Source organism: Peromyscus californicus, unplaced genomic scaffold (genome assembly GCF_007827085.1).
Source record: "Peromyscus californicus insignis strain IS unplaced genomic scaffold, ASM782708v3 Scaffold_13__1_contigs__length_99412109, whole genome shotgun sequence".
NCBI classification, from domain to species: domain Eukaryota; kingdom Metazoa; phylum Chordata; class Mammalia; order Rodentia; family Cricetidae; genus Peromyscus; species Peromyscus californicus.
Genome location: NW_026294424.1, coordinates 48,683,692 through 48,709,072, shown reverse-complemented (window position 1 = coordinate 48,709,072; position 25,381 = coordinate 48,683,692). Strand labels below are relative to the sequence as shown.

The window sequence follows — 25,381 nt, the reverse complement described above, 5'->3', positions numbered from 1 at the left end:
TATTAAAATAAACTCTGTTCACAGTAAAAGAAAAGAACACCATCAAGGGAGTTTTTTCAAGGTAAGTTTCTGGATGTATTTGTAATGTGTATGGGGCAGAGGGCTTGTATCCAGAATTTATGAAGACAGAAGTCTTACAGAAAGAGGCACTTGCCAGACACAAATAAGCCAAGAGTTTGAAAACGTTCTTTATCAACAGTCAACCAACAATGGTACAAAAACCAGGAAAAAAGCTGCTTGACTATATTAATCATCAGATAAAATAATTAGAATGCATATAAAACATAGAGCCACGGCAGTGATAAAAACAAAAAAAGACTGGCAATTTTAAATGAAAAAACGTATGGAGCAATGAACTTCTCATACAAAGTTGATGAGAGCGTACGTTGGCATGGCAACTTTGGAAAACTGGCAATATCTCCTGACACTGTACATATGCACATGCTATGATAACTATCAGCTCACTCTCAGGTATGTGCCCTCAGATGGACATACACACCAAATGGCCCATCAAAGAATATTCACAGCAGGACAACAGATGATAACCAAATGATGAGAATAATTCAAATGGCCATCAACCACTGACAAAACAGACAGCAGTATTTGCATATGGTGGATCACAATACAAAAACTGAAACAAATAATTTTTTGTCATAACACTATGTATCTTATAGACAACAGTAAGCCAAAGAAACCAGATACAAGTGGGTACAGCGAGTAAATGCAAACAGTCTACACTAGCCCTGTGGTGTTTCAAGCAGGATAGCCATTCCTATGGGGATGGCAGAGTCTGTACCTGTGCCCAGGGGGCATCTAAGCTGTTGGGATATGCTGTTTCTTGACTGGGTTGGAGGTCACACCGTGTGCCCACTTTGTAACCCACTGATCTGCATACAGATGGCTTGTGTACTTGGAAGCTATCACTTGTCACTAATTAAATGTCGCATGGGAAATACTAACCAGGAGGCACTTGTGTAGAATCATCTATACCCAGTTGTCCTGTATTTAAGCCAAGTTCTACAAAGCATTCTTTCTGAAAAATAACATATGAAGAATTAGCAAACATCTCAGACTCTAGTGTATTCAAAAAGGTTACTTTTACCTAAATACTAACAAGTAAAGAAAATCACATGTAAAATGAATCTTTTTTTCATTCAAATATCAAAAATAAAAGAACAGTAATAGACTCTAAACATTAAGGGGCAGAGTAACCACAGCTGTGTACTGCAGATAGGGCTATGTATCATTTTCATGAAATAAACATGACTAGAAAAACCATAGCATTAGGAAAAATTAGTAAACATAATGAGAGAAAAAACATAAACATACAGTATTTTTCCAGTACAGGACCTTTGGTAATGTTTTTCTTTCCATCACTTTTTCCTTTCTAAATTTTTTCACTTCGAACACTTTGGTCAGGATGAATACTGGCATTATCTTCTTCAAAAGTTTTTCCTTCATTTTGCCTCCTTAGGTAACCCACAAATCAGCATAGTAAGAGGTGATACCTATCCTTCTAGGTAAAGGCATAGCAATGCTCTAACCTTTCCTAAAACAAGCAAGCAAGCAAGCACTCACTCACACATGCACGCACACACTTGCTTGCACACACACGCACACACTTGCTTGCACACAGAAAACACTCATTCACTCACATCATATTTATCAGTTTTATAACACCACAGTAAAATCACCAACATAAACTTCTCTGTGTTTTCTATGACTTGGCATCTTACTCTGATGATAAGAAGCTAAACCACAAATATCCAAAACAAGTTCAGTTTTGAGCCAAACTGAACTATTGAGCGCTCAGCTAAAATAAGGATGGATTAGAATTATTCATAAGATTTCCTTCTCTTATCTGGTAATGTCCTAAGACAATAATCACATCTGTATTTTGTAAGCATAGAAAACCCCATATTAATCATATTTTTTATTCTATAAGTAATTAAATATTTCTATTAATAGTTGCTTCAGTGCTTTATAACTATTCTGATTGATGAGCTATACTTCACTCTCCTTTAAGATTGAGGTTTGTTTGTTTGTTTTTTGAGACAGGATTTCTCTGTGTAGCTTTAGAGCCTGTCTTGGAACTCACTCTGTAGCCCAGGCTGGCCTCAAACTCACAGAGATCCGCCTGCCTTTGCCTCCCGGGTGCTGGGATTAAAGGCATGTGCCACTACCACCCGGCATAAAATTGAATTAATTTTAATTTTTCCAAATTATCTGTTATGTATGTTGGTGAGTTTCATGATTCTTCCATTTCAACCACTGTCTTCCATGTATTTTATGATTCTTCTTTCACTGAATCATTACTGTTAATGATTATGAATCTCAGTTTGAGAATAGCATTGATCTGGATACTAAAACACAAATCTATGGCCAATCAGCACTTCAATACTAGGTTCTGTAATCAAAATGAAGAGTTTTACTTATGACATGTGAGATCTGAATGTCCATTTTCTATGTCATTGCTCTGGACTATTTGTCATTCAACATTAGCAAATTCTCAGATTTCCATCAAAATTAATCACAGGGAATGTTCCTCCTCAGAAGTCTTCCCTGCTATGCCAGCCTGACAAAAGGAACTCTCAGTATATTATCTTTACTCAGCCTTTACCTATACTATACTGTACTGTACTGTACTATACTATACTATATACTATACTATACTATATACCATCCTATACTATATACTATACTATACTATAGTAAAACTGTTCTTTTACTGTCCATCCCCCTACCAGCCTGCTGTCCTTTGGAGATGAGGACTGTCTCTTAGTACTGAGTTCTCCAGTACTTATCAAAGCACCTGACCCAGCAAATACTGAACACCAGTGTCTGGTCCCATCTGGCTGCTCCACTAAATACTGACCTGGCAGGCAAGATGTGCCCACTGGCGGTGCAATCGAGGCATGGCCGCTATGGTGTGACGAACCACTTTCTGACTGGACTTGAGGCCTGTTCCACAAGAGAGACTATCGTGCCTGGTACTATAATCCTTGTCAAATCCATGACCGGGAGATCACAGGCCACAGGGTAGAACCTGCAATCGTTATTCTGCCCAACAAATACTATTCAAACCATAGACAGAGAAGGGGGATTTCTAGAAATGGCAATGAAGAGAAAAATAGAAGGGAAAAGACTCTACCAGGACCCCAAACAGACCAGGATTGGAGCCAGAGCTTGAGACCACCAGGAGAATATATTTTTGACATCAGTGCTGGAACACGGGCATGTCTGTTTTCTGTCTTGTGTCATTCTATAAATCTAAGTTATTGTGGGGTCAAGCTGTGGCCTATTCTCTTCATGTCACCCTAAGTCCAAACCTTAAACATCTACAACACCTACTAGTGGCCATTCTATAAATTTATATTCATATTCATTCAGTCTCAGTTTTTCTCCCCATCCCCCTCTCCTTTTGGTCTCTGAGTTCATTGCTTCATGCTCTCAAATTGCAACAGTTTAAATATCTGTGGGTTTTAGGTTCACCACTCAAGTCTGAGAATAAAGCAGTAAAATGTGATTAGGAGCTATGCAGTACAGACTTTCCCTGGAGTGTGGTGGGCCACACTGTTAGACAGTCAATTCTGCTTTACAGAAGGTTCTCCAAATCTCCACCAGCTTTTCTGGTGTTCTAGAGTTGGTAGAGGGTCAGGAAGCATAGCAGCAAAGGTAAGAATATAGTCTCACTACTCCATAGACTTTTACTTGATCCCTGTGTTAACGACTTCTATCTTCCTACTGAACATCAGAGGTTTCTGAGCTTACAGTTGTTCTGAGTCTGTATCTCTGGTGAATGTGCCTCTGGGCTCCTATGGGGATGGGGAGAGCCGTGTGACTCTGAATAGTGGGAAGGAGCCCGGCATGACAGTCTTCCACAGAAGCTCTAATCTCAGCCCTGTGGGTTGCCATGGCAGGTACTCAGGATGTCTCTGACCCTTGAGCCTTTCCAAAGTTCTACGAAGAAAACCATTTTGCTTTCTTTCTTTTTTTTTTCAGAGCTGAGGACCAAACCCAGGGCCTTGCGCTTGCTAGGCAAGCACTCTACCACTGAGCTAAATCCCCAGCCCCCCCATTTTGCTTTCTTCATCAGTCACTTTCTACTTAGGAAAGAAAAGGCATGCCACAGACGTCAAGAGAGAAAAACAAAAGTAGCAAATGCAGGAAGCAATGATGGCTTCTCGGAGCAGAAATGAAAAGAAATCAGAAGTGTCCTCCCAGGGCTCAAGGCCATGGTCAAGACCAAGGGTGGTGGAAAAACAAAAAATGCCCAGGAGCCGGCTGGATCTGGGCTGCGGACGACATTATTACACATGGGAATCAGAACGGAGACAACGTCCTCCTGCGGGAGCCTTTCAAATGTCTCTCCACACTCATCCTTTCACCGACAAAATAACATGAGGCCTGCTGCCAAGAGGAAATAGTCAGGATCTAGCACAATGCAGCAGATCGCCGACAGACGGGTGGGTCCTGTGTAGCTGCATCCACACTTCCCATCCGGTCAGACTTCTCTGGCTTTAGGTTATTTATCAAGGCCTCTCCATCTTTAAAGTTCAGAGCATCACCACAGAGGTGCTGGCGATGCTATGTCCTTTATTACTCTGGAATGGGTAACAGAAGTGATGACAACGTGGCTCCACCATCAGGAAATCTGCTTCCAGAGCAAATGCAGCTTCTCTTAGTGTCTCACCACGTTCTGGGCTCCAGGAAAGTTGGTTAAATGAAATGACATGCACTTTCTTAAACATCCTTTTATAAATCTTAGAATTTGTTCCAATCATTTTTACAGCCATGCATCAGACACCTGCGTCCCAGCAAACTCCCTCATAAATATTTGCTCTTTATTAAAATAATGGGCAAAACATTTATAGGCCAATGTGAGCTTGCTTTGACTTCTACATACAAACTTGCTCTTTCTATGCACATATTTCCAACTAAAAAGATATCACACTAGAAATTTGTTTAATGCATCCATGACTCTTCTTATAATAGATACATTCTGCACTAAAATGTTTTTCTGGTGGTTATCTTCTAATACACATTAATTTATTCTTCAATGTCTATACTTACCAATTCAGGGATGTCTTTTACTTTCAGAGGAACTTGGATTAAACCCAAATGAGTCCTAAAACTAAGAGAGTCACCATTTTCATAATTTGGGTTGCGGAGATTAATTAATACCTTTAAAAATAAACAACAAGCCTGGTTAGTGTTTTGTATAGATTTGCCCTTGCCAAACATGATAATTCTTGTTGCAAAACCGTAGGTTAAAAAGCCATTTGGGGTCATGCACAGTCTTCAGTTACACCCATCTTATTTGCATATCTTTCCAACAGAACATACCTCAAGAAAGTCCTTAGGTGCATAAACAGGTCGAAAAAGGCTTAAATCTGGAATGAGTTAAACAAAATTTCAGGTAATATATGAAATGACCAATAAATATTAATGTCACTTTACTGTGTTTCCATAGAGATGGATCACATATGTATTGAGTATTGATTATTTGTTGTACATTGTGTGAAACACTGGGAACACAGAAATAAAAACACAGTCCTTGACAACTTAAACAACATATTACAGAAGATCTTAAGAGTTTCAAATAAAGATTCTGTATTTAGAATACAGATAATACATTCTCAGTGAATTCCTCTGCTTGTTTTAAACTTCTCTGATTTCAGGTGCAACATTTCCTATTATAGCATGTTGCTCGCCTGGTTCCCAGACTAGCTTTAGTAGTGGGGGCCACAAGCTGGGGGCAGCCTTGTATGCATCTGTCCACGTAATTATAGGCATCTACAGTATACAGTTGTTACTCATTATATGTTTATAAATCTGGCTGTATATTAACTTTAAAGTGAGATAAAATACAATTTAAAACACTTTAATTTTTGAAATTTACTTTTCATTAGTCAATCTCCTCAGCATAATTAAGCTTACAGAATTTCTACCTTAACTAAAAGACAAGTCTCGGGAAGCTATTGAATCCATTTTCTTTACTTGTTTGATTTTTTCATTTTCATTAGCATTTATTAATTGTATAAACTCACAGGCTTCATGATGACATTTCACACATGTGTATAACCTACTCTGATGACTTCAATCCCTGTCACCACCCACCTCCTGCCACTGCCCCACTCTCTCTAGCTCCAAGTCCCCCTTCATGGATGATCTCTACTGTCTTTCTTCTTTAATTCTATAAACATAACCAACCACGTCCACTTTGTGTTGCTCATAAGTATGTTTTTAGGGCTGACCACTCGGCATTGGATAACTGTTGGGGCACCCCTAGGGAAGGCTGGTATTCCTTCTCTCAGCAAACATTAACTATCTGCAGTCCTTCCTCCAGCAGAGGGGTCTTCATGAGATCTTTCCCCATCCATGTTGGCAAAGCAACTGGTGTCCTTGTTTAGGTCTTGTTTAGGCCACCCTGCCATGTTGCTGTCATTTCATGGGTACAGCTTCCCTGTCCTATATAGAAGACAATCTCACAGTAGATCGCCTGGTCCTCTGTCTTTACAATCTTCCCTAATTGATAAATCTACTAACAAACCCTACCCTATGGCTCAGAGAACATCACAGAAGAGGGGGCAGAAAGGTTACATACTTTCTTATAAAAATGTTTTACTTTCCCCTGAAAAAAGGGAAAAGTGATTTAATGCTGTCTAAGCAATGGGAAACACAGCCTAAAGTTGGGAGTTCTTGAGCTGCAAACTAGACACCAGCAGATCAAACACCCAGGGCTTAGTGGAGATGGAAGGCTGCAGTGCTCCAAAAGAAGTATTATGTTACTTCAGTCAAGTTAGACATCTTGCAGGAAACCCTTCACATACCTGGTTCATCAGTTCCCATTTCATTCCATTTATTGAGAAGTTCTTTCTGTTCTCCAACTGGTCTCTAAAATTGGTTTTAAGTAGTTTCAAAATCAGTAACTTATTCAAAAGTTTAAGGTACCATAGCATATGATAAACAAATTACACATGGACAACTTCTTTGGAATTACACTTAAATTAACTTTTGAAATGATTGAAACATATCTAGTCTCAATGGCTTAGTTGGAACTTGATGCCAATGAGTCCAAGAAGGGAAGGTAAATGATCAGACTGGCCAGTAACTCTCACAAAGAACTGCCTGCTCTGCAGCCACATCCTACAGTTCCTACCCATCAGCAAGCTCAAAAATGCATGGCAAGAGGATTGGCTGAGGAAAGCCGCCTGACTCAGTGGCATGATCTTCTGATGTGAAAGACAGTATCAAATCATACTACACATGCAGACAGGTTCTCTCTAAGTTTTTTCTAGACACTACCCTGGTGGTGCCTTCAGTGGCTTCTCCTTGGCTCTCATCAAAAGTGTATGCACCTGATCTACTCAACAGTGGAGGATAACTGGCAGGCAGAGAAGGCAGTGAAGGGAAACTCATTCTCTTCTTCTTGTGAGCAGCCATAGTATCCAGAACAGACTCCTGGTGATTCTTCTCTCACTTCCTACCTCTCCCACCATTAAGTAAGAACTAGATCTAAATAGACGTTCATGTTCGCAGAGATACAACAAATTATTCTTTTTATTCCTTATACTAATACTAGGAGATGTTATCATATTGCCAATGATAAGATTGCAATCACTGTGGCCTTCAAGGAATAGTGCTACTGTGCTCACTGGCTCAGAATGTACAAAGACTAAATGTCATTAAAATCTTTAAAGTGCACTCACTCTTTACAGCGTGGTGGTTTGAATGAGATGCCCCCTAAAGTCCTGGGCATTGGAATACTTGGTCCCCCCACTAGTGGTGCTATTTGCGGAGGTTAAGAGGTGTGGCCTTACTGAACAAATATGTCACTGGGGGTGTGCACTTGGTGAGCTCAAAGGTTTGCACCATTCCCAATTTGCTCTCTGATTCCTGCTTGTGCTACCAACTGCTGCGCTGTTCACCAGGCCTGCCTACTGCCATGCTTCCCCACTGCGGCAGTGAAGGACTCCACCCTTCTGGAGAAGTAAGCACCAGACAAACCGTTCTTTCTACAACTTGCCTTGGCCACACTGTTTTAGCACAACAATAGAAAAGTAACTAAGACAACAGCCAAATGTCTAAGTAGGCTACAGCATCAGTTCATTATAACAATCACTAAAGTATATAAAGTAAGAGTATGTATAAGACATAACCAAACAATTGGCACTTACCGGTTTGCATTAAAAAAAACCTGATACACCAGCAAATGAAGACTAACAAGCCTAACAGCTGCACAACTTTGTGACATTTTTCAGTTAACTCACAATAAAGGTACTTCAGCAGAAAAATGTTAAATTTACCTTTCGTGCCAATGGGATACTCAGTTCAGTGCACATACTATTTAAACTCTTCAAGATTCTTTTTTCCCAACTTCCCTGAAACAAAAGGAACAATCTATCATTGTTTTTTACTAGCAATATCCACACTAGTAAGAAAAAACATTACTACGATGTTCATAGAAATGGCAAAGACGGTTGAGATCGGCATCCTCATTAGTTCACTCAACAAACACCAATTACTTCTCACTCTGAATCGGGTACTGCCCATAGTGCTGACATCCACCATATTGTAGTTTGGTCAGTCAGTGTTCTTGGGCCCATATATTAAAGTCTTGGACCCCAGCAGTGTACAGTTGAGAGGAAATGGGACTTTTTGAGAACTAGAACCCAGTGAAAAGTCCTTTAAGGCATTGGGAGGGTGTCCTGTAGGGCATTTTGGTGCCCGACACATGGTGTTTTTTGAGTTTCACAAGTAGATAAGGGCTAACTGAATTCCACCAGGAAGCATGGACTCTGGTGCACACTGTCCAGGTCTAGTTCCACTGACTGCTTTGGTGAAGTTAGGCAGAGTGACTCACCTCATCAGTTGCCATGGATACTAAACAAATGGCCACATGTGAAGTACTAAGTTGCTGGCACATTAGAGCTCTGTGTACCACTGGCACTAGTTTCAAAGAAAACTGACCCACTTACAAGCACCACACTTGTACCAGTTTCTTCAGATACTACGTTCTTTGAATGTACCAAAGTAGTTCCCAAGGTTTCTTATGCAGAAATGGGGTTTCACAATCATGGAAGTTCAAATAACACTGGATAAAATTTTACATGTTTAAATTTCACTTAATCCAATGTTGTTCAAACTTACACAACTATGGAAGCATGACTGGTAGAAAAGCTGCAAACTCTTAGTTCAATATGAACTGAGTTCCTGCTGCATCGAGGTCAGGAGAGTAGAGGCAACGGATGCAAGGATGCTTCAAGTGTCCTTTGAGGGGCAGACAGCTGCAGAAGGGTGTGTACAGAAACTGCTAATGCAGCTGATACTAAGGGCTATAAAACAGAGAGATGTGGGGTTGAAGGGGGCAGATCCTTTCAACGGGGACACTGGACAACAACATCAGAGAAAAGATGCCACCTTAATTGAGCCTCACAAAATAAACGGCATCTTGATGACACAAAGCAAGCAGAAAGCTCTTTCCAGGACAAAAAGACAAAGCGCAAACAGCGTTCATAATGCAGGAGAGAAGGACACAGTGCCCCAGATGAGCACACAGGACAGTCATCCAACACGGAGAACACGGAGGGGAAGCTGAGGGCTGAGTGAAAGTTCCTCATGCAGAGGTTTAGCTTAGGAGCTCCACCTCCCGGGCAACTGGGAGTCACAGCGATGTATCAAATGGCTTAGTTTATGAGACAATCACAAAATTCTCAACAAAGAAAGCGACAGACACTAAAGAGGAGTGGGGCATTAGTAGAACTGTAAGTCATTCAAGCACGGTGAAGTTCTGGTACAATCTAAATGGAAGGCAGATACTAAGTAAAAAGTATACAATTACCAGCAAGCAGAAAATTAATCCACTAAAAGTTAAACAAATGATTTTGGACTAATGATTAACAAAATGGTTAAGTGACTTTCTGACCCCAAAGTTGTCAACAGTTTGAGAGGAGGCAATAGACAGTAGAAGTACCATTAGACTAAGGCCTTGAACATCCAACAAATGCATCTGAAGGAGTAAAGGCTTATGAGGCACAGGAAGGGACGTGACAAAATGGTAGTCATGAGATGTAGACCAAGAAGGCTCCCTGGAAACTGGAGAACATTGCTCAACAGGACAGGGAACTGAACTGGCTTTCCTATGGACAGCAAATACAGGAAAAAGACTGCCATTAACTAGGAGAATATTCTAGTTATATTCTAGAAATAATGGTTTGAATACAAAATGTTCCACCACAAGCTATTTATCAACTGTCAGTCAATAGTGTTTGGGAAGTGGTTGGATCCTGAGGGTTAATGAATTAATCCATTAATGATGGATTTATAATATAATTTCATTATTGGAAGATAGTGGGAAATAGGAGGTGGGGCCTAGTGGGAGGACTTAGGTCACTGGGGACACACCCTATAAAGATATGTCTTGTCCTCTACCCCTGACTCTTGGCCATTTTCTATCTGACAGAGGAGGGAAAATCTGTTCCTCAACAGCCTTATGCCATACCATGGCACAGAGCACAGGAGCTAACTGATCATGCGCTGAAGCTTTTGAAGTGTGAGCCATAAACCTCCCCTCCTCTTGAGTCGTTCTCTCAGATACTTGTCACAGTCATGAAAAGCCTAATAGGAAATTGGTACCAGGAGTGGGGTCATTACTATGACAAAACTCGGCCATGTGGTTTATGGTGAGAACCAGGAGAAAAAAATGCAGATCAGAAAGATTCAAATATTGAAGTTTGGTCAGAAACATCTATATAAAATTGGTGTTAAGGAAGGTTTGTTTTATTAAGAGATTCACACTATTAAAAAGAAGCCAGATATTTGAAATTCAGACAATACAACAGACATCTTGAAGGCATACCAGGAATTGGCCAGAGCCCACCTATTACAAACTCAAAACTACAAAAGGTACATTCATTTGAAAGATTTTTCTCATGACAACAGCGTGTGTTGAGACAGGGCGCCCTGCTGGCAGAGAGTCACTGTGCTCAGCTGGACAGGGAGGCAGAGGCTGCTGCTGGCACAGTTCAGAGAGTCCTGGCTGTCACTCTGGTTGAGGCAATCTTGTTGTCATCCATGGGATACTGGCTTTGCAAGCACACAAAATGTAAGTAAGCGCTCTGGTGCCACAGAGGCATTCACCCAGATTTCAAGTAAGGATAAACTAATGCCAGGAATGTGGAATGTCTGTAGGCTGGGAGAAGCCAGCATAGGGGAGAAGCCATGTGGACCACAGCTGGACACATCTGCAGAGGTGGGGCTGCCCAAAGCATCTGGAGCTCACGTCAAACTACCATGTGTCCCAGATGACAGATGAATATTCTGTTGGGTCGCAGTCTTGCTTTGGTTTGACCCTTCCTTTCCATGACCCGGTTACCTATCTTTTGGAATATAATTGTTCACTCTGTATCATTGTGTAAGTAGGTAACTTGCTTTTTTAAATTTATAAGGGTTCACAGAAGAGTTTTCCCTAAGTCTTAGAAGACAATCTGGACTTAGATGTTCGAGCAATAATAAAACTGTTAAAAATACGGGGACTCCTGAAGATGAACTAAATGTTATCACCTTATGAGAAGAACGTGAACTTTTAGAAGTGGAGAGCGCAATGTTACAGTTTAACTATGAGATGCCTCCATAAGCTCATGTATTGGGCAGGAGCTTTATTGTTGTCAGCTAACTGAATCTGAAAAGTGAATGGATAATACGACCTCTGAGATAATTGGTGGGTTATGCCCTTACAGACACATAATACTTAGTATAACTGGGAAGTGGTGAGAGTGGGAGACAGAGACCAGTTGGAAGAACTGGGTCTCTAGGAATCTGTTCTGTAAAGATGGATCTCATCCCTGGCCCTTCTCCTTCCCTGTGATTTCTGTCCACCAAGAGATAAACCGATCTGTTCCCCCACACCCTTCCACCATGATGTTCTGCTCAAACACTGCACTAAACAATGGAGCTGGAGGATCATGGACTGAACCTCTCAACACTGTGAACCAGAATAAATCTATCTTCCTTCTCAAGTGGTTCTCTCAGGTACTTCCCACAGTGACAAAGACCTGACTAATAGAAAGAGATAGTTCATAGGCATGGGTAAGGAATCAATTAATTCACCAGACACTTATTCAGAAGTTCTCTAGGCTAGGCACTAGTGGGGTGCTGGGGCAGATGATCTTAAAGGCAGTAAACATTTGGAACAAAAGAACAGGTAAATACTACAGATTTTGCAGGTCACAGGGCCTCCATTGCAACTACTTAACTCCTGTAGTGCAGAAAGGGTCCAAGACAATATATAATGATTAAGCATGACTATTTCCAAAAATATATTTTAGTAATTCCTATCATTTTCCTGTGCCATAAACTTATTATTCCTCACTGTTTACAGATTATAAAAATTTTCACACATAAAAGGTGAAAATAACTCAATTGTATATCCATATACATACCACCAATAATACTTACAAAAAAGAAAATGTATAATCTAAGTGTGTCATTCCACGGGGCTCACACAAATAGATACACATGTATAACCTAAACTATAACCAAGACACTGAACATGATTGTTATCCACAGCAAATTCCCTCATACTTCTTCCTGTAAACTTCTACCCTCAAACTTCCTTATTAATCTGAATAGATTAATTCCCCCCATCCTAGAACTTATCAATGGAATAATAGGGGTTGGGGATTTAGCTCAGTGGTAGAGCGCTTGCCTAGCAAACACAAGGCCCTGGGTTTGGTCCTCAGCTCTGAAAAAAAAAAAAAGACAAAATAAGATAGCATACATTCTATATTCTTTTTTAATGAATTTATTTAGTTTATGTAACAGTGTTCTATCTGCATGTACAACTTTACGCCAAAAGAGGGCATCAGATCCCACTATAGATGGTTGTGAGTCACCATATGGTTGCTGGGAACTAAACTCAGGACCTCTGGGAGAGCAGCCATTGCTTTTAACCTCTGAGCCAGCTCTCCAGACCCTAGCATACATTCTTTATGTAAAGTTGATATGACTCAATATAATATGTTGGGGTTTATTTATACTATAGTGTGTATTAATAGCTTGTTTTTCTTCATTTTTGAATGATAGTCCAACTATGCAAAGGACATAGCTCATTATTTTTCTAACTGATAGCCAGGTGATTTCTAGTTTGGGGCTCATAGGAATAAGGCTTTTGTGAACATCCTTCTAAAAGTCTTTTCATGGATACTTATTTTTTATATTTTGGGCAAAAGATAGGGGATGGAGCTTGTGGGTCATAATACACAAGTTTATTATTGTATTAAACTGTCAGACTTCACCCCAGCAGTGACACCATCGAATTCAGGCTGCCACTACCCCACCAGTGTTTATCTTGTCAGTCTTCAGTTGTGGCCATTCTTCTGGTGTACACAATTCAGTTCTTAATATTATTCTAATTTGCTTTGTAGTCAGTTAAAAACACTTGTAAAACTCCCTTTGTTAGTCCTAAAACACAGGTGTCAGATTGCACTGAGACCAAAGGCTATTGTGTGACAAGTCCTCAGTCTGAAAAGAAAACAGAATCCATCATATACAGAACAAACTGATACCACTCAGAGTCAGCCACTGGCAGTTTTAGAGATGAAGTTACTATTTGCCTGTTGTCTTAGGCAAATTAGGGTTGTTATTGCTGTGAACAGACACCATGATCACAGCAACTCTTATAAAGGAAAACATTTAATGGGGGGGGCTCGCTTACAGTTTTGGAGGTTCAGTCCATTATCATCATGGTGGGGAGCATGGTGGCATATAGACAGATGTTGTGCTGGAGGAGTAGCTGAGAGTCCTAAATCTTGCAGGCAGCAGGAAGTTGACTGAGACACTGGGAAGTATCCTGAGCACAGGAAACCTCAAAACCCACCCCCACAGTGACACACTTCCTCCAACAAGGCCACACCCACTCCAACAAAGCCACACCTCCTAATAGTGCCACTCCCTGTGAGATTATTGGGGGCCAATTACATTCAAACTACCGTACCTCTCTATCTCTCCTTTCAGTCATGCGAGAAAGCCAACCTCTGCCCTTTGTTTCTCAGATGCTAAAACTGATGATTTTTCTATATTCATTAATTACAATTTTCTGCTAGGCATGGTAGTGCACACCTTTAATCTCAACACTCTAGAGGCAGAGGCAGATAGATCTTTGTAAGTGTGAGGCCAGTCTGATCAACATTGTGAGTGCCAGGCCAGCAAGGGCTAAATAGTTAGACCCTGTGATTTAAAACTATTTTAACTATCCTGGCATGGTGGTGTACATCTTTAATCCCAGAACCACAGAGGCAAAAGCAGGTGGATCTCTGCGTTTGAGGTCAGCGAGTTCCAGACTCACCAGGGCTACATAGTAAGACCCTGCCTCAAGAAAAATAGTTGTTTTTTGTTTTGTTTTGAAAAATCATATCAGAGCCCAGGCTGCTGCCAAGGACCATGGTCCTGTAGCCAGGGTCTGTGTTGATGTTCATGGCCCCTGGTGCCACATAGATGCCTAGGGTATAGGCTACAACCTGTAGCCATGTTGGTGTCCAAGGGCCATGCCACCACTGGGGCCATGCTGATCTCAATGGCCTGTGCTGCCACATGGGGCCATGATGACATCTGGGCCGGAGCTGTTGCCAAGGCTATGTCTGGGTCCGTGGCCCTATGGTAACCAGGGTCTGTGTTGATGTCCATGGCTTCAGTAATCACCAAAAGCCGTGAGGGTGCCTGGGGTCGGGTCAGCCACCTGAGACCATGTTGGTGTCTAAAGGTTATGCTGCATTGGGGCCATACAGATCTGGGTGGCCTGCACTGCCACAAGGTGCCACGGTGACATCTGGTCCTGGGCTGCAGCTGAGGGCCATGTCTGGGTCTATGGTTCTGCTGCAGTTGGGGTCTGTGTTAATGCCCATGGCCCATGTTAACACACGGGGCCATAGGAACCATGCATGTTGAAATCTGAGGGACTGTGCTGGGTTGGCTCTGGTCTTGGCCCTGACTGGACACTGCAGCAAGAGAGCTGGCCCTGCCCCTCATGGGAAAGCTCCCCCACCCCCGCGCCACAGGTTTGGGAGAGCTGGACCTGCTAGCATGGGCCTAGGAGAGCTGGCTCCACCTCTCGCCTGAGGTGAGTGGTCCACTCAGGCCCACATCCTGGGCCTTGGGTTGGCCCACTCTAACATCTATGACCTCCTGGAGCTTTTGAGGGACTGGTCCTGTAGAATGATAGCAGCAAGATCTCCATGACTCAGGTCAAAAGCAGGATATCTGAAAGGAGTTCTGGTGAGGCTCCAGTGATGATGATGTACCAGAAACCAGAGGCCTCAAACCAGACCAATGACTCATGACTTGTTGAAATGAACATTTTGTTGGTGGGGCTGATTAGACAAAAGGGTATACCACGTGACACATCACAGCTCCCAATGCCACTAGGATGAATGAACAGGTGTTGGAAAGACAGAAGTGAGGTGGTGGGTTTTTTGTTTTGTTTTTAATTAATTTTTGGAGGGGTTTTCTTTGCGGGGGGATGCTGCAGGAATGAGGGACGGATATGGAGGGACAAGAGGTAAGTGGGATTGAGGTATGTGATGTGAAATTCCCCAAAAAATCAATAAAGAATTGTTATTTAAAAATATTTAGACCTTACATTTCTGGGGTTTTTTAGTTTAAATCTTTATAACAAAAGCCATACGACTCTTTCATGAATATATTTAATTATCATGCTTTTGTACAAACAGATAAATATTATCTGACCCTAGAGATACCACCTAGAAATGAATAGATTTCTGTTCCACTGTCTCTGTCAGCATCTAGTTTGGAGGCGGTTTTAATGAGGATAAAAGGTAGAATCTTGCTGACATGCACTACTGTGAAGCTGGCAACTGACACGGCAGGGCATCATCTACAACAGCAATGGCATGTCTGCTAGAGCAGAGGGATGAGGGTACAGGATTTCTGCAGGAATGACTTCAATCTATTTCGGAGGCCATGCTGGAGAGAAGAACCCAGTATATATATATTGGTTTATGTGAGACAGGGTTTCTCTGTGTAGTTTTGGTGCCTGTCCTGGATCTTGCTCTGTAGACCAGGCTGGCTTCGAACTCACAAGAGATCCACCTGCCTCTGCCTCCTGAGTGCTGGGATTAAAGGCGTGGGCCACCACCGCCCGGCATGTATTTTTAATATGATATCAGTAACACAGGCTTCAAAGGACAGAGGGTTTTTGTTTGGGTCTGTTTTTATGTTTGTTTTGCTTGTTTTTTAATACATTATTCCATTCTTTTAAATTCACGGGCCATGAGGAGTAGATTGTTACAGAAGATTTTACCCTATTTCAAACTTCAAGCCCTTTCCTTTCTATGTAATGTTTTCCATGGTTACTATAGTTAAACAGGTATGAACCTTGATTACCAAAAATAAAAAGGCAGAGTGTGCAAGAATTATTAACATTGCTTAAGAGGTTCTCACGCAGTCTTTATATGAAGAATATATATACATATATATTGCCAATAAGAATATACTCTGCACTGCATTACTTAGCATGGAAAAAGAAAACAAAGATGAATAGTGGCCAACCTGTGCCTTCCTCATGTACACCAAAGGCTCTTTGAGATGCTCAGGAGGTGCAGAAGGATGACTGGGCAAAGGATACCTGGAAGCAGAAAGAGGCAGCTAAGTAGCATACTGAGCTCGCAATAATGAATTCTCTTGGTAAAAAGTAACTTACCTCTGCAGTCCCTGCTATAAACAAAATAGAGGATCTGTTAACAGTTCAGGTATGTACACCAGATCTAATAGAAATTTCAATTATACCATTCTAGTAATTGGTAATGTTTTGTTTTGTATTTCATACAGGGTCTTATTGGATAGCCCTGGCAGGCCTGGAACTTGCTATACAGACCAGGCTGACCTTTAACTAGTCCTGCCTCTGCCGCCCAAGTGCTGGGATTATAGGTGTGCACCACCATACCCGGCTAAAATGTAATCTGTTAAGAACAGAAGCACTCTGGCTTACAGTTCTAGACCCCAGAAGTCAAACATCCAGGTGCCAACATCTGCCAACATCCTCCTATATCATCTGGTTGTTGCATTTGTTTATGTTATGGAATATTTGTTTAACTATGTAAAGATGTGTTGCATTTGTTTAATTATGTAAAGATGTGCTGCTGGTTTACATTGCCTGCCTAAGGCACCTGATTGGTCTAATAAAAAGCTGAACAGCCAATAGTGAGGGAGGAAGTATAGGTGAGTAAGTAAGAATTTAGGCTTGAAAAAAGAAAAAGAGAAACCAGGGAGATGCCAGGGGCCAGACAGACAGACAAGGAGGAAGAAGTAAAGTAAGGCATACAGAATGAAAGAAAGGTTAAAAAAAAAAAGCCCCAAGGCAAAACATAAATTAATAGAAACAAAGTAAATTAAGTTAAAAGAGCTAGTGCGACAAGCCTAAGCTAAGGTCACGCGCTCATAATTAATAACAAGTCTCCGTGTCTTTATTTGGGAGCTGGTTGGAGGCCCAAAGAAAAATCGCAATGACATCTGGTGACAGAAGGTAAGAGGCTCACTGGGAAAACAGGGCCAAACCTGGCCTTTCACAGTATCTCCAGTCCAACCCATAAGGGAAAGGCTCTTGTGCCCTAATGGCTCGTAAGGGTCTCAGTTGGTAATACTGTTATAGTAGCAATTACATTTCAACCATGAACTTGGAGGGGACATTTAAACCATAGCAGTCCACTTAAATAGTTGCCAGGTCTTCCCTCAGGGCAGCACAAAACAGACTAAGACATTGTCTGGGCATTTACAACCTGTAGCTCATGGGCTATATATGCCCAAGTATAGCTATGAATGTGACTCAAAACAAAATCACAAACCTACCACCACACTACTTAAAAATTATTGGATTAATTGCATTTTTTTCCTTTGTAACTTGATTGAGTAGTTGAGTATGAACATTGAAATGTCAAAAACTTGGACATGTCAGGTAGATTGCTCTTCCATAAAATGCTGATAATATGAATTTCTACTTGGTAGAAGTGGTTATAAAGATTGCATTCCATCTTTTTCTCTCTTTTTTTATTCTTTTAGGGGAGTAATGCTGGGCATTGAACCTATGTCCTGGTACATAAATAAGCCAAAGAACATAAAGTGTTCAAGACACTGATACAAAGTAAGCATTCCAGCAATGCAAACTGACACCAATATAACCTGGAGAGCTGTTATACAATAGAAGATATATATTTACTTTAAGTGAATGGAAAATGAAACAAGGTGTGCAATCTGAAGTGGGAAGTACCAAACTGAGCTAGAGTGGCAGATTTCATGTAATAACAGAATATGGAAGACCTTCTGTTTAATAAAAACCTAAAATCTTTGAAGTGTTTATTAAAACAAAACGAGGTAAGCTTTATTAGGCATGAGTGTGTATGTGTGTTTAGATCCAATTATTTGTTACCTAACAAATATTTCTACCCTACATTTTGCTTTTAAAAGGATTTATTTTACTTTTAATTAAGCATATGTGGGGGAGGAGATATGTGCACAAGGGCAGGTTTTCACTGATGCCAGAAGAGGGAGTCATTGCATCCCTTGTTGCTGGTGACAGGTGGGTGAGCTACCTGATGTTAGTGCTAGGAATCTAACCTGGGTCTTCCACTAGAGCAGTATGTGTTCTAAACCACTGAGGCAGCTGTCCAGCCTTTTGATTTATCCATCCAATAGTTGCTGCTAATGAAAAGTGCAACAGAACTCATTCTATAGACAAGGCTGGGCTAGAAACTCACAGAGATCCACCTGCTTCTGCCTCCTAAGTGCTGGGATTAGAGACCCTGTGTCCAAAAAAAAAAAAAAAAAGGAAGGAGACCCAACAAATACACTACGTCCACTTTCTTCTTTTGACTTACATCAGTGGAGATGCATTTTCCCCACTCTCTATATGCCATTTCCTGGGAACAGAGCCCATCTACTACAACAGCCTCAGCTTCTCCCCAAGCATCACAAGTATTTGTTACAAATATTCTTAACACCTTCTCCAACCTTTCAATCTAAGAGGACTCAACCACGCTTGCTAACCCTGATCCAGCTGTGTGACTGGATTTTTAAGACTATCTAATCTTGGAGTCGAGGTTAGGGTTTCCCTCAACTCTCATTATAAGCTATGGCCTTTATTTAGTCTTTAAAAAACCAACTCTAGGCTGGGCGGTGGTGGCACACGCCTTTAATCCCAGCACTCGGGAGGCAGAGCCAGGCGGATCTCTGTGAGTTCGAGGCCAGCCTGGACTACCAAGTGAGTTCCAGGAAAGGCACAAAGCTACACAGAGAAACCCTGTCTCAAAAAACCAAAAAAAAAAAAAAAAAAAAACAACAACAACAACTCTATGTGTGTTTACATGTATGTGAACATGTGTGAGCATATGTGCATGTGTCCCTTAGTCTCTATCATTAAGGAAAGCCTGATTTTGAGTGTTCACTTACCATTCTGTTTTATCATTTTTCTCCTTTTGTTCAGAACTCAAGTAAGAAGAAAGGCAGTATTAATGAGCCCCCATATAACTCTCAACTAGTTATTAAAATATATATAAAGTTGCACTGTGTAGGGAACTGAAGATATGACATAGAATGAAAGATGGGCCTTGCCATCTTTGACAGTTGGCCATACAAAACTACTTTCAGAAATTAGATCTCCAAAACAGAAGTCGTTAGTAATCTCAGATTGAAAACCCAGTATTGGGAATAATATACAACAGGTCTATCCATTACATTGTGTGAATTAATATTTTTATTTGTCATGACAAACATCTACTCCTTTGGCGGTCAGAGCTCTCAATGATATGGTTACACTCAACTTCAGTAATAGATACCACTTATATCTTATGTTATCTGAGAATTCAAAGACCAACTTGAAGATGGTGATAAGAACACACTAAAAATAATTTTTAAAATGTCTGTGGTGGTTTGAATGAGAATGGCCTCCATAAGCTCCTATATTTGAATGTTGGGTTCTGAGGTTTTGGAACCCTTTGGGAAATATTAAAAGGTGTGGCCTTGTTGGAGGAGGGGTGTCACTGAGGTATAGGTTTTGAGGTTTAAAAGCCCACACAGGCCCAGTCTCTCCCCTCCTTCCCTTCCTCCCCCCCCCCCCCCCCCCCGCACCTTGGCTTACCCATCAGATGTGGGCTCTCACTACTGTTCCAGACCTATGCCTGTCTGCGCACGCTTTGCTCCCCACCAGGATGGTCATGAACTCCCCCTCTGAAACTGTAAGCAAGCCCCCAAACAAATGATTTCTTTTCTAAGTTGCCTTGGTCATGGAGTTTCTTCACACCAATACAAAAATAACTAAGTGTGAGCTGACCGATCTTCATTGGGGCCTACCTCAGGAGCAATCTGGTTAAGCAAGGATATCTTATTTCCCAGTCAACAACAGGTTAAACAGAGAATATGGAAAATGGGAGTGTTAGAAACTGGAGAATGCTAGAGACAGGGCAAGTGGTAAAAGAAAATAGCAAACAGAGAAACTCCTCGGGCCTGATTATTACACATTATGAGAACAGGATGCGTGCCTAGTTTTCTAATCTACACCCCGAGTGCTTCTCATCCCACTACCACACAGTAAACACTCCATGAATAATGGGTAAACAATGGGGTGTTGAATAAACTAATATTCTGCAGCTATAATTTTTTAGAGTACAAGTTCTATATGCTTTAATAAGCCCTGTTGGTAAATTGAGACAAATAAAAACATTGGGTTCTTAGCAACAATAGTAATCCTACAAAGAAAAAGTGTTCAGAATGGTTAGTTTGTAATGCCAGAAAGAAGTATGACATTCAAATTTCAACAATAAAAAGAATGCAAGTGTTATGAGAACTATCCCATTACCTAATTACACTGGATGAATACACTCTCTGTATACAAATTTGGCAATATAGAAAAGTACCCCCTAATCATTACTCATTCTCAGACCAGACTGTAGCGATTTGTGACAATAACTTACTAGACACCTATAAGTATACTAATGAGAAATGAAAATATGCATATAGATAGCAACACTAAATTTACTACATACAAACTAAATCTACTTAAACAAAATAGTATCTCAAAATAGACAGAAAAGAACTCACACATTCAGTTCACTATAAACAGCATTCTGAAGTTTCTTCTCCCAACCTGTTTTAAAACAAAACATTAGTGTCTTAAATATGTGACAGAGTAATTTTTTAAACTTCTAAAATGCATTTATTTTACTTCACGTGTGTGTGTGCCTGAATGTACATACATGCACCAAAATTCGTGCATGAGCCTGCAAATGTCAGAAGAGGGCATCAGATCCTCTAGAACTAGAATTCCAGGTTGTTGTGGGCTGCCATATGTGTGCTGGGAACTGAACCAGCGTCCTCTGTAAGAGCAGTCAGTATTCTTAACTGCTGAGCTATCTCTCTAGCCCCAACTTACTAAAGTGTTGGCATCGTGGTTATTTGTAAAAGAATTTTGTCAACCATTAACTGCTATGGAAGTAAAACTATTGAGTCATTTTCTCCAATTAAGAGTAATGTCTTCTTCCTCTGTCGACCTGCTAAATGGACGCCAGTGCCTTTGAACTGATGCTGTGATGGATGTGTTGGGGAGAGGGACAAGAATCTGGTGCGTGCCAGAGACAGAACAAAGAAGCAGTTACAAATAACTAGTCATCAAACTGCTGGCCAGCAAAGGCAGAATGAACATTCTAGGGAGTTGCCACTTAATCTCTCAGCTCCCACATGCAAGGGTTGACGCCAGGTCATCCCTTCTGTCCAAACACTAAGATTTTCTTTTTCTTTCTTCCTTCCTTCCTTCCTTCCTTCCTCCTCCTCCTCCTCTTTCTTCTTCTTCTTCTTCTTCTTCTTCTTCTTCTTCTTCTTCTTCTTCTTCTTCTTCTTCTTCTCTCTCTCTCTCTCTCTCTCTCTCTCTCTCTCTCTCTCTCTCTCTTTTCTTTCTTTCAAAGCATAGAAAAATAATGTAGAAGGAGAAGACCCTCAGCAGGAAGTAAAAAGACAACAACTAAGTAAGGATATATTCACCACACTGGCACATACTTTGAGTAGGAAGCAAAGCAGTCATTTCTACAGTGTCCTTGAGTATTTGCACAATTTTATCAAAATGTGTGAACTCCAGTCCTCTCCTAACAGAAGCCCGTCAGCCAAGTTATATCGATTTTGAGGAAGAAGCCGAAAGTCTGTGGATGCTTGAAGAGAGGGGACTTTACAAACCTGATATTTTAAAGAATTCCTTAATATCTTCTTTGAGTGACTCAAGTCTGATCTCGGGTCTCTGAAGGCAGGCCTAGATTTTGGGGAAAGAAGGCAAAGAGAAAAGAGAAGTGGAAAGTCACAAGGCATTTGAGTTCATATGCAACGCTAACACATGTGTAGAAGGAAACACCAGATGTCTTCACAAGCACTGGAGGGTAACGCACCTTAGACACACCTAGACTGGCTCACCATGGAGAAGGTCTCACTCCTCTCAAGATAGCACACCAATCTACACAAAGCACACGGGTGTGCAGCTTACAAATACTTAGCATGTTTACCTAAAGTCTCAAGTAGAAATATGCTCAGATTTTAGCAATCTCGTCTCATATCATACCCCAAATCCATGGTACCTAGACACCAAAGCACCAGATCTCTTGATGTAAGTGCGTGCAGTTTGGATGTCTGTTCAACGTACCCATGTGTTGTGCCTGTTTATGAAAAATACGTAAAAGTTGTAATTTATTAGTGTTTGTTACTAAGGTCTCTTTTATCTTCAGATGGATTCTTTGTATTCCACACTGCAGTTTTTGCCATAAATAGTGTATTCTTTCCTACTTGTGATGGAATTGATCACCCTCAAGGTGTTGGGGTTTCATGACTTAGTTCTGTCTAAGAATGCTTAGAAGCACAGTTCTTAACAAGACATTTCCGTACTTCATGGTATTTTATGCTCACTTCAAACCTACTAAGACAAAGCTTGCTCTCATCCTCATGTGCCTTGCTCCTTTCCTAAAACTTTAAATATTCTTCAGGGAAACTGCCACCCATCTCATCGTCCAGGTCAAAATGTTCAAATCTAGTTATTCTCAACTGTACCTTAACCCCTCATGGCTCAAGCTCTTCCTGAAAGAGGAGGCTGGTAGCCGTGAACAGTTTGTAAGACTTATTTTTATTATTTGTAATTTTGCAGATATATGTCTTTATCTGTGCAGGAGTATGAGTACACAAGTACAGGTGCCTGCGAAGACATAGGCATCGGATCTCCCTGGAACTGGAAGTAGAGAAAGTTGTGAGCTGCCCAACATGGATGCTGGGACCAAACTTGGGTTCTCTCAAGTATAGTGGACACTCTTAACTACTGAGTCATCTCTCTTGTTTAAAGCTTTTTTTTATCTTATTTATTATCACATAAAAAACAGACCAACTAATAACAAAACCAAAATTCCAGGGAAAACATGTATAGCAAAACTAGGTGATTTCTACCATAAACCCAAACTACAACTGGCTGTGACCACTTAACAGCCAGGAGATCTGTATAGTGTCAGCACCCGTGTGGGGAAAAGCCAAAGATCAGGGGTACCTGACATGTGTGGGAAAAAAACAACTCTCAACTAGCCAATAAGCATGCTCTGGAACATTTAATGAGTCAACTGTAGAGCAGAACCTAAAGCCTGGTGGGGCTAGTCTACTCCAGTGTGAGACAGGAAGACACGAGAGCAGTCCAACCAAGCAGGGCTCCCTTTTCTAATAGGAACACACTAAAGCGAAAACATGGACAGAGTCACCCAACTGTGGGTGACGGGGAAATAACCCACTACCTTGAAAACTGGTAAATAAAGAAAACACATTTATCCTGTCTTTCTAATAAGCATTGTACAACTGAGAAACCACATCGTAAAGGGGAAATGTTTATTTAGTAAGTATTGCAGCTTAAGGGCTGGAGAGAGAGCTCGGCAGGTAACGCCACTTGCCGCTCTTACAAAGGACCTGAGTTCAGTTTCCAGCACCCATGTGGCAGCTCACAACTGTCCATAACCCCAGTTGGGGGGGTTCCAAAGCCCTCTAGCCTCCATGGCACCAGGCATATATGTAGTGTGTGAATATACATTTCGGCAACACACACACACACACACACACACACACACACACACACACACACACATATAAAGTATTGTAGCTAATAACTAAAACAGATCTGGTTAAACCATCACATTTTGCAACCCCAGTGAAATGCTGACTCTAGGCCTTGAACAGACACAGCTATTAACTCTGCAGAAGAGACACCTAGACAGTACGTGCCGCTCAATGAAAGAACACTCTGCTTCCAAGAGCTGAGCCAAAAGGATGGCACCTGTGCTGCAAACGCAATAATATGAAGTAGGATGTCAGCTGATTATGACAAGTTAATACCTGGAAGAGGCCAAGGGCCTTCCAGAGGTCAAACCAAGGCCCAGGGAGTCTTGGAGATATTAGCTCTTGAATATTAGTCATTTTCCTGCAATGACATTTCTTGCGTACTATCGTAGCTTTTTCATTAGATTCCTTTTCTAAGAACAGTGTGTTGATCATCCATTGGGCCCAATTTCCCCTCTACTAATGGAATATTCAGATAACCTTCTGTGCAGAAATGCAGCCAAGATCCCTAATTTTAGGCCTTTTTATAATTATCGTCATTAGCAGCATCCAGCCAGGACCATCCCCAATGGACGAAAGTATCTTATCTTAGATACCTCAGATTCTCTAAGAACAGACTTAAGCATCCAGACTATCTGCTTGAGAAGGCCTGGTGGATGTGCTAATTAAGCTTAACTTTCTCCTTTTCAAAGTCTTATCTCTAGTTTTAGATCTACCCTTAACAATTAACTCAGAACTAAAGGGTTCCCACTTACAGGTACATTTATCTGTGATGGAAGTTGCCTTGCCAAGTCGCTAGTGACCGAGCACACTTCCCCTGCCCTGCCAGAAATGGCAGGAGCAGAAATAGCTTGGAGAGAGAAGGGCCAAAGGGATAAAAGGTAGTTTTATTTTCAGAGCAAGGATGGAGAAGAAAAAAGAGAATGGAAGACGTAGATGAGTAAGAACTGGAGGGGAATGAACTGAGATGGACTAGATTGGAAGAGAACTAGATTAGAGAAGAACTAGATTGGAGGACTAGGAGAGAGAGCTAGAAAGATGAGATGGAAGATGGGGCAGAACTAAGATAAAGGAGTTAAGACAGTCTTAGAGGGAACAGCAGAAAGATGTAGAGAGAATCAGGCAAGAAAGGAACTAAGTGTGAGAGCAGAAAAGAAGCTGTGTAGAGAGAGAACTGACTAAGAAGAATAAAATGTATGGACTAAAGAGTTTCATGTATATAGATTCATCCACCATCCTTAAGATTAGACTTCTC

General features: G+C 41.1%; 1 protein-coding gene across 3 annotated transcripts in view; it reads right to left on the bottom strand.

The window, feature by feature from the left end:
* Nucleotides 1-25,381, bottom strand: part of Tbc1d19 (TBC1 domain family member 19) — a 116,401-nt gene that overhangs the window by 74,984 nt on the left and 16,036 nt on the right. For 2 of the 3 annotated variants that reach the window (XM_052734946.1, XM_052734945.1), the window contains exons 2-9: nucleotides 22,231-22,303; nucleotides 21,106-21,151; nucleotides 16,567-16,642; nucleotides 8,310-8,384; nucleotides 6,834-6,897; nucleotides 5,347-5,393; nucleotides 5,074-5,184; nucleotides 961-1,033 (exon numbers count right to left, since the gene is read on the bottom strand). In XM_052734946.1, coding sequence (XP_052590906.1) covers nucleotides 961-1,033; nucleotides 5,074-5,184; nucleotides 5,347-5,393; nucleotides 6,834-6,897; nucleotides 8,310-8,384; nucleotides 16,567-16,642; nucleotides 21,106-21,151; nucleotides 22,231-22,303 — 565 coding nt within the window. The remainder of the gene's footprint in view (nucleotides 1-960; nucleotides 1,034-5,073; nucleotides 5,185-5,346; nucleotides 5,394-6,833; nucleotides 6,898-8,309; nucleotides 8,385-16,566; nucleotides 16,643-21,105; nucleotides 21,152-22,230; nucleotides 22,304-25,381) is intronic. The other variant, XM_052734947.1, reaches the window with a different exon arrangement.